Here is a 10,024-nt window from a genome sequence, read left to right as displayed (position 1 = left end):
ACACACACACACACACACACACACACACACACACACACACTTTTCCTTGTGGGAGGGCTTCAGTAGGGAAGCAAACGAGCCCCTGTTCCCTGACACGACTCTTTTGCCATGTTGGAGGGAAGTGAGCGGAACAGGGAGTCATGTCTGTGGGACAGGGAGGCAGTCACAAAGGAGCTGGGGTGTCATTCCGACCAGTTGGTTGCCAGTTTGGAGGGAAGTAAGCAGAACCGGGAGAGAGATGTCTTCCAAATGACTGGAAGACAGTTAGTCACTCAGAGGGATGCACTGTGGTGTGATTATTAATATCTGGTTGGGTTGCCAGGTTGGAGAAGATGTAGCAGAACAGGAAGTCAGAAAGAGAGAAGCTCTGGTGTGTCAGAGTAAGAGCTGGCTGTGTTGCCATGTTGGAGAAGATGGAGCAGAACAGGAAGTCAGAAAGAGAGAAGCTCTGGTGTGTCATTAGAGTAAGAGCTGGCTGTGTTGTCATGTTGGAGAAGATGTAGCAGAACAGGAAGTCAGAAAGAGAGAAGCTCTGGTGTGTCAGAGTAAGAGCCGGCTGTGTTGCCATGTTGGAGAAGATGGAGCAGAACAGGAAGTCAGAAAGAGAGAAGCTATGGTGTGTCATTAGAGTAAGAGCTGGCTGTGTTGCCATGTTGGAGAAGATGTAGCAGAACAGGAAGTCAGAAAGAGAGAAGCTCTGGTGTGTCAGAGTAAGAGCTGGCTGTGTGCCATGTTGGAGAAGATGGAGCAGAACAGGAAGTCAGAAAGAGAGAAGCTCTGGTGTGTCATTAGAGTAAGAGCTGGCTGTGTTGCCATGTTGGAGAAGATGGAGCAGAACAGGAAGTCAGACAAAGAGTGGTGTCATTAAGATTAATGGAGAAGGGAAGCAGCCTCAGGGTGGCTCTTAAAGAGATCAGGGGATGATAGGACTGTGACTGCTTACAGGAGCACAATGTAGGCTAGTTACAGACACACAGCTGGATTGACTGTCATTACTGTTTATGTGTGTTATTGTTATTACGCTACACTGGTGTGAGTTTGAGTTAACTGGTTTTCACTGGGGTGTCCAAAGGGGTGTGTGTATCTCTGTGTCTGTGTGTGTGTGTGTGTGTGTGTGTGTGTGTGTGTGTGTGTGTGTGTGTGTGTGTGTGTGTGTGTGCGTGCATGCGTGCGTGGGGGTGCATGTGTTTGTGTGTGTGTGTGAGGGAAAGAGCTCTGTGTGTATGTGCTTTCATGTCTCAAAGTTATTTTAGCCTTTTGTTGCAGTGTGGCATCCGTTGGCTGCGTTCCAACTTACTGAACTGCTCCACATACAACATGTTCTCTTCATCCATGTGTGTGTGTTCATGATTTTTATCTCTGTGAATGTGAATTAGTCCTGCACATTGCTTGCTGAGATCTGAAGGGGCTTGTCTGACACCAGACTGTGTGGTCCCTGTCAAGGTCTTCCATCCCATGCAGTGTAGAGGGGGGCTAGGCTGAACTTAATCCCCAAAACAGGTGTGGCTAGTGGGGCTGCACCCCACAGCTGTCCCCTGAGGATCCAGGACAAGTGGGAACTGTACAACACAGCTAACAGTCATAGACAAAATACAAGACCCATTCTGTTTGAGCAATACCACTTAATCCTGCAATGAAAGAGACATTCGGGCGAATTGGAAGAAGCAAACATATTTCAAACAAATGTTTTCAAGATTTTGACTGCCTGTGGTTATTATAATGATTCTGTTTTAAGAACACATATAGATTCTGCTTCAATGTGTCATGCATCTTGCACAGCTCCCACAAATGCTTGAACAATGGCACACATTGTTCACCTCAGGATCCTGCAGCCTTACAAGTCTTTTCTTTCTCTTGTAAATTCTTCTGGCTGTTTATTATGGCGATACAACCTATTGTAATTAAATGAATAGTTTGTATCATTTAGCATAACGTATATATTTACATGGCAGCTATTAAATGGGAAGTCGTGCAATGCAATATGTAGTCTGGTTTGTGGCGTGTGTAAATATTTCCATATATCAATAGCTCATGGGTCTATGGCATAGACTCTATGCATTACGTGTGAAAATGTTATCACGGGTATAGCAGTTTAAAACCAATACCTACTCTAATTATAGGCTAGGGCTATTCTAATCACACTGGACCTAAACATCAATAGGCCTACACGGTAATGCTTGATATGATATGGTTAAGTTTTACTTCAACAAATACGTAATTTGGTTTAAAAAAATAATGAGACGCTTTCAGTTAGTTCTGCTGAGAGGGCTTGACTATGGGGGAGCAGCGGCGAGGGTATCTGAAAAGTGATCCAGTGAATTGGAGATGGCGCTGTGTACAGTGTGAGCGAGTTAACAGCCAAAGTTTCCAGAGCGCAGGAAAGTTCGTAGGAGAGGTGACCCGTGATTCTAACAAGAGTTTTCTTCTCACGTTACCACGGGTTCGCTGTCCTATACTCCGGACTGGAGACACTGCGTTTCTGCTAAATGTTTCATGGACGGTTTGAATAGATTATCTCTAACGGAATACTTGAGAGCCAGGAATTTAGTCTACGGTTCGCTGCCTGTTCTGCAGTTTCAATGAGCTATCGGCTATTTTATCACAGTGAGTAGGCTGAACGCGATACGCTGCCTTTTTTTGTTGCATAGCCTACTTTTGTGAAGGTGTGAGTCTGTTAGAATGAATTACCGCTTTTGGTATTATGTCATGTAGTCTGTGGTGTTTTTAGAACTATGAATGACCCCAGTGACAAGGATTTAATACCGATATCTCGGAAACACAGACTCATGGCTGCTGTCATGCCCGGGGACGAGAGCCCATTGTACAGCAACATTTCCAGGTCTGATCGGAATGGGATAGGATTGGTTCACTGTTTTATATGTGGAAGCGGCGTTTCGCCAGGAAAAGAATTGAGATTACAAGTGAAATATCCGAAAGAGAACGGTCCGTTTTTCCCGTTTTTACAAAACCAGGAGCCAGCGCCGGGGGCATGTGAAGTCAGCCCGGATGGACATGCTATGGTGTGCGCCGTGTGCCACTGTTTTCTGGGGGAGCAGTGGAACTCATTCGAGCGGACTAGGACACCCATAGAGAAGCGTATGTACTGGCTGAAGAGGCCGTACCAGTGCGACTCTCGGCAGATACCACAGGAGTGGAACATCTCCTATGACCTGGAGCGGAGAATCAGTGTCAGCAGCCAGAATTACGACGGGAACGAGTCGGATTTCTCCTCTTTCTCGGAAAACGAGAACATGTCAGACCAAGAACTGGATTTAGTAGACCGCGCCGGTGTGAGCAAGGAGAAGTATAGGACATCTGGCAGCAACAGCAAAACTCCCAGAGACGGTAGCAGGAAGAACAACAACAGTGTTATCAGTGTTAAAAACAGCCCTGACTCTGAACGGGCTATCCGTTATCCGGTGGGTGTCTACCAGGCACAGGACTCGCCGAAATCCGATAGTGCCATGCCGCCGAGGCGCGGTGCTAAAATTATGAATAATCTCTCTCAGTCATCAGTATCTCTGGCCCAAGAGATTGTGTCCCAGAGATGCTATGACAGCTCTCACGTCGACACACCTGTGCAGGACAACGGGATCATTATGCGCAACAGGCAGTGGCTAGCGGAGGGGAATGTCAGACACGCTGACCCGCGCCCTCTCCAACGCGCTGCTGACAGCAGCTGTAGTTTAACCAGGCATCCCTCCCTCATATTCCAACAGAAAGGAGAGGATCTCGCTGACGCTGCTGACGGACTATCACCCATTGGCGCCGCGGTCACCTCTAGGCGCGACGCAGCAGCACCTAGAGAACGTGTTCCGGGCAAGTTTATAGCCTCTGACAACTCTGACAACGACCATGAGATCAATATAACCAGTGACGAGAACCGCCAGGTGTTTGAAGCAGCTGGCAGCAGCAGAGAGAGGGTATTGGCCCTGCTGAGACCACCCAGGGACGCTGCCGGGAGGGTCATTGCCATGCCCCAGAGTGGTGCCAGTGGTGGTGCCAACAGGAGTACCAGTCCCGAGGAGTGTGTGTGTTACATCTGTGGCAGCGGGATGTGGCAGGGCGGGAGGTTCCGTGTGTCTGTGCAGAAGCAGGAGAGGGCAGCCAGCGAGCCCTTCTTCCCCTTCCTGTGGTTACACAGCCCTCCCCCTGGCGCCATGCCCCTCACCCCGGGGGGCACCACCCTGGTCTGTGCCAGCTGCCACACCTCCCTCATGCAGCAGTGGCAGGGCTTCCAGCTGGCTGACGTGCCCGTTCTCCAGCGCCTCTACGTGGTCCCCCTCAACCAGGGCTCCTCCACCCCTGCACCAGTCTCGGGCCACCCTCCCTGCATCACTCCCCAGGAAAGGCACCCCTCAGAGCCCCCGGACCGCCTACCTAAGTCTCAGGCTTCCTGTGAGGCCTGTTTCCTCTGTGGCCAGGAGTGCGGGCGGGATGTGAGGGTGGCATATGCACGGGTCGGCGTGGGCAAAGCCCGCGGTGCCATGTATTTCCCCTTCATCAACCTGCTGCCGTGCCCGCCTGGTGCCCAGGGAGTGAGGAACGGCCGGGTGCACTGCTGTCCTCCATGCTACGCCATCCTGGAGGAGATCTGGGGGGCGTACCGCCTCAGCCTCAGTGAGGACCTCATCACCTCTGTCACCTCCTTCCTGGGGAGGTACCACACAGCGCTGGCCACGGGTGGAGCTGGACTGGCCCATTCCCAAAAGGGGGTGTCCTCCTCTTCCTCTGGCCATGGTGGGTCTGTATCAGTGTGTTACCTGTGTGGGACAGAGCTAGGGGTCGGGGGGGAGTTCCAACTCCATGTCAACCCTCCCGGGCGCTGTGGAGAGAGAGAGCCCTTCTTTCCCTTCCTCACCATCCACCCTCACGCTCCCCGCGCCAAACCTGCCGACGCCACCGGCCTGGTGTCAGCCTGTGCCCTCTGCTATCATGACCTGCATGCCCAGTGGGCTCAACATGAGAGCCAGGGTTCTGCCACCTCCAGCTCTACAGCCCCAGGCCCAGCCTCCTCCACCCCCCAGCCGGCCAGCTCTCCCTGGGCCAGACAGTACAGCTGCGAGGCCTTTGTGTGCTTCTTCTGCAGACAGGAGCAGAGGCGTCAGGGGGGGCTGTGTGCGGTCACAGTGGCCAGGCTCCCTGTGTTCCTGTACGCCCCGCGCGGGCACCGCACCCTCCTGGTGGATGATGGGAGGAGGCTGGTGATTGGCTCGTGTGTGGAATGTAAGTCCATGGTGCTGGCGGGACAGAGCATGCAGCAGGAGAGAGACAGGGACGGGGAGGGACAGGGAGACGGGAGGACAGAGACAGAGTCACCTCCCCCTACATCACGCCCCAGACACAAGGTAAGACACAGGTTTGGTTGATGCTCAAAGTTGACTATTGTGGGTGTGCTGTATATTTTAGTGGTGCAGTATGCATCCTTTTCAGTAGATTGTGTGCTTGTTCATGTCTGTTAGCTATTGGTTTGTGTAACCTAACTTGATGTTTGTGGATTATTTCAGTCGTTTAAGTGAACCCGTGCCTGTCTGTGTGTGTAGGTGGATTATTTCAGTCGTTTAAGTGAACCCGTGCCTGTCTGTGTGTGTAGGTGGATTATTTCAGTCGTTTAAGTGAACCCGTGCCTGTCTGTGTGTGTAGGTGGGTTATTTCAGTCGTTTAAGTGAACCCGTGCCTGTCTGTGTGTGTAGGTGGGGTTTATTATGGACCAGTGTTCACGGCTATTATTGCTATTCTCCCCCATTATGGGAAAGCTGCTCTGAAACAGGGAGAAGTGAGAGTTGGTGTGTTCTCGAGTGTTATGGTTGTGTGTGTGTGTATGCGCACACCCGTGTGTGTGTGTGTGTGTGTGTTCCTTTAGCTCTCTGACTGGCAGGGGTGTGAGCAGTGCAGGCAGGGGGTCCGTACAGCACCGGAGATCGTCGTTAGATAAACAAACATTTGGATCAGAACTCTAACAGTAAACAACACAGAAAGACTGGGGGGATTTCAAGGCCACGACTGGCCTCGTTTTCTTCTTGTGTGTTTACATGTGTGTGTTTCTGGCCTGGTCTGTTGGTTTTTGTACATTGTTTTGGCTGTATACAGGATTCCATACGTGTGTGTGTGTGTGTGTGTGTGTGTGTGTGTGTGTGTGTGTGTGTGTGTGTGTGTGTGTGTGTGTGTGTGTGTGCGAGGCTACTACAGATTGTATCCTGTATCAGTTCAACTAGATACTGCTGATATCCACTAATGATAATAAGAGTTTCCTCTGTGTCAGGAACAGCTGTGAACTCTCTATTAGACAGTGTGGTGTAATGATCATGTCTGTAGAATAAATCCTGCTCTATCCAGTGTAAATATAGAGCGGAGGCTAGACTCATCCAGTCATGTGTCAGTCTTACTGTAGTGTGTGTGTGTGTGTGTGTGTGTGTGTGTGTGTGTGTGTGTGTGTGTGTGTGTGTGTGTGTGTGTAATCATGCAGTGACGGATTCAGTGCTGCTGTTATTGTTACTTCACAGAGTGAGACCTCTACTCTCTCTCATGAATAAATGGATGGATAAAATGGAAAAAGGAGAATAGGTCTTGTAGATGAACTTGTAGCATTAGACCTTGTTTCACAGAGGCCACAGCAGCAGTTACTCTGTTGCTACTAATTACTGCAACTCTGGTAGGCTCCCATGGTGATCTAATCAGATGCACGTTTTTTTTTTTATCCGAGTATAGCATGGTGAAAAACACCTATGGAATAAGCTCCAGAGCAGGGATGGACAACTCCAATCCTCTCTGGTGTCACACTTTTCCCCCATCCCTAGCAAAAACAACCAATTAAACTAATCCCATTCTAAACTGAAGATCATGATTAGTTGACTATTGGAGTCAGATGTGTTAGCTGTTAGTTGAAGTGTGTGATTTAAAGTGGGACTGCAGATAGAGAGGGGGGAGAGAGGAGGGAAAGAAGAGGGAGAGGAAAAGTATAGGAACAAGGTCTTCATTAAGGTACACTGTTGGGACTAGAGTTGATGAAGGAATCCCACAATATGTTTTCTCACGCTGCAAGAATGCATGTTTAGAGTGATGCTACTCAACAGAGCAATATTTACAGTGTGAAACAGAGATGCTACTCAACAGAGCAATATTTACAGTGTGAAACAGAGAGATGCTACTCAACAGAGCAATATTTACAGTGTGAAACAGAGAGATGCTACTCAACAGAGCAATATTTACAGTGTGAAACAGAGAGATGCTACTCAACAGAGCAATATTTACAGTGTGAAACAGAGAGATGCTACTCAACAGAGCAATATTTACAGTGTGAAACAGAGATGCTACTCAACAGAGCAATATTTACAGTGTGAAACAGAGAGATGCTACTCAACAGAGCAATATTTACAGTGTGAAACAGAGAGATGCTACTCAACAGAGCAATATTTACAGTGTGAAACAGAGAGATGCTACTCAACAGAGCAATATTTACAGTGTGAAACAGAGAGATGCTACTCAACAGAGCAATATTTACAGTGTGAAACAGAGAGATGCTACTCAACAGAGCAATATTTACAGTGTGAAACAGAGAGATGCTACTCAACAGAGCAATATTTACAGTGTGAAACAGAGAGATGCTACTCAACAGAGCAATATTTACAGTGTGAAACAGAGAGATGCTACTCAACAGAGCAATATTTACAGTGTGAAACAGAGAGATGCTACTCAACAGAGCAATATTTACAGTGTGAAACAGAGAGATGCTACTCAACAGAGCAATATTTACAGTGTGAAACAGAGAGATGCTACTCAACAGAGCAATATTTACAGTGTGAAACAGAGAGATGCTACTCAACAGAGCAATATTTACAGTGTGAAACAGAGAGATGCTACTCAACAGAGCAATATTTACAGTGTGAAACAGAGAGATGCTACTCAACAGAGCAATATTTACAGTGTGAAACAGAGAGATGCTACTCAACAGAGCAATATTTACAGTGTGAAACAGAGAGATGCTACTCAACAGAGCAATATTTACAGTGTGAAACAGAGAGATGCTACTCAACAGAGCAATATTTACAGTGTGAAACAGAGAGATGCTACTCAACAGAGCAATATTTACAGTGTGAAACAGAGAGATGCTACTCAACAGAGCAATATTTACAGTGTGAAACAGAGAGATGCTACTCAACAGAGCAATATTTACAGTGTGAAACAGAGAGATGCTACTCAACAGAGCAATATTTACAGTGTGAAACAGAGATGCTACTCAACAGAGCAATATTTACAGTGTGAAACAGAGAGATGCTACTCAACAGAGCAATATTTACAGTGTGAAACAGAGAGATGCTACTCAACAGAGCAATATTTACAGTGTGAAACAGAGAGATGCTACTCAACAGAGCAATATTTACAGTGTGAAACAGAGATGCTACTCAACAGAGCAATATTTACAGTGTGAAACAGAGAGATGCTACTCAACAGAGCAATATTTACAGTGTGAAACAGAGAGATTCTACTCAACAGAGCAATATTTACAGTGTGAAACAGAGAGATGCTACTCAACAGAGCAATATTTACAGTGTGAAACAGAGAGATGCTACTCAACAGAGCAATATTTACAGTGTGAAACAGAGAGATGCTACTCAACAGAGCAATATTTACAGTGTGAAACAGAGATGCTACTCAACAGAGCAATATTTACAGTGTGAAACAGAGATGCTACTCAACAGAGCAGAAACAGGTGCCGTGTCCTCCAGTGACACGCTATCTGGCCCAGAGAAGAACTGTCATCGTACTCATGTCACCAGAGGAGAACCCATCTGCTTCCCCTGACCCCACCCCCTCTCCTTCTCACCCCTTCCCTCTTTCCTTCCCTCTCCCCTCTGTTCTCTCTTTCCGTCTCCTTCCCTCTCTCCTCCTTCCTCCTATATCTCTAAAAAGCAGAGGGAGGAGGATGTGTGGGAGAAAGGGGGTGAATATGGAGAGAAGGGGTGAGAAAATGAACTGCAAAGGAACGGGTTGACTTTGTCTTTTAGCTAGGTCTTTTTCATTTTTAGATATTTGCACTAAGAATGGCATTATCAAGTTATGTTGTAAAACAGTAGAGGGAGGGGCTGGGTTCTGCATATGCACCTGCCTTCACCCACTGATGAGTTCCTGCACTGTGGTGTGTGTGTGTGTTGCGTGCATATGTGCATGTGTGTCATTTAATGTAATTTGTTAAAATGAGGTCTTCCTGTCCCATTCCTCGTTAAGATCTCAATAAGGTCTAAATTATCCCACGCAATGAGAGCTGCTACTGCTACTGTCTCTGCTAGCCAGACGTGTTAAATATAGTAGACTCCAACACACACACACACTTTCACACTTTCACATTATTCACATACGCAGCTGCTACTCTGTTAATGATCTATCCTGATTGCCTAGTCACTTTTACCCCGACCTACATGTACATGTTACCTCCATTTGTCTTACTTTTGAACTCTGCAGTGTTGGGAAAGGGCTCGTAAGCATTTTACGGTAAAGTCTACACCTGTTGTATTCGGCGCATGGGACAAATGCAATTTCATTTGACACACACACACACACACACACACACACACACACACACACACACACACACACACACACACACACACACACACGCAAGCTGGATGGATGGTTAACATGTTCCTTGAGTGTAAAATGCATGTTGAACATGACCCTCTGACTTCCCTGTCAGACTCTGTAGACCACCACTAGACCACCACTAGACCACCACTAAACCCCCACTAGACCACCACTGAACCACCACTAGACCACCACTAGACCACCACTAGACCACCACTAGACCATCACTAGACCACCATTGAACAATCACTAGACCACCACTAGACCACCACTAGACCACCACTAGACCACCACTGAACCACCACTAGACCACCACTAGACCACCACTAGACCACCACTGAACCACCACTAGACCACCACTAGACCACCACTAAACCCCCACTAGACCACCACTGAACCCCCACTAGACCACCACTAGACCACCACTAGACCACCACTGAACAAC

The 10,024-nt window shown here is 47.8% G+C and overlaps 1 protein-coding gene across 1 annotated transcript in view; it reads left to right on the top strand.

Annotated features, from left to right (window-relative positions):
• Positions 1-2,414: 2,414 nt before the first annotated feature.
• LOC115125463 (genetic suppressor element 1-like) overlaps positions 2,415-10,024 on the top strand; it is a 539,601-nt gene continuing 531,991 nt past the window's right edge. Inside the window, 1 exon segment of the mRNA XM_065013123.1 lies at positions 2,415-5,348. Coding sequence (XP_064869195.1) covers positions 2,733-5,348 — 2,616 coding nt within the window. The 5' untranslated portion in view covers positions 2,415-2,732.

Source organism: Oncorhynchus nerka, linkage group LG28 (assembly GCF_034236695.1).
Source record: "Oncorhynchus nerka isolate Pitt River linkage group LG28, Oner_Uvic_2.0, whole genome shotgun sequence".
Taxonomy (NCBI): domain Eukaryota; kingdom Metazoa; phylum Chordata; class Actinopteri; order Salmoniformes; family Salmonidae; genus Oncorhynchus; species Oncorhynchus nerka.
This window is presented reverse-complemented; position numbering and strand designations above follow the sequence as displayed.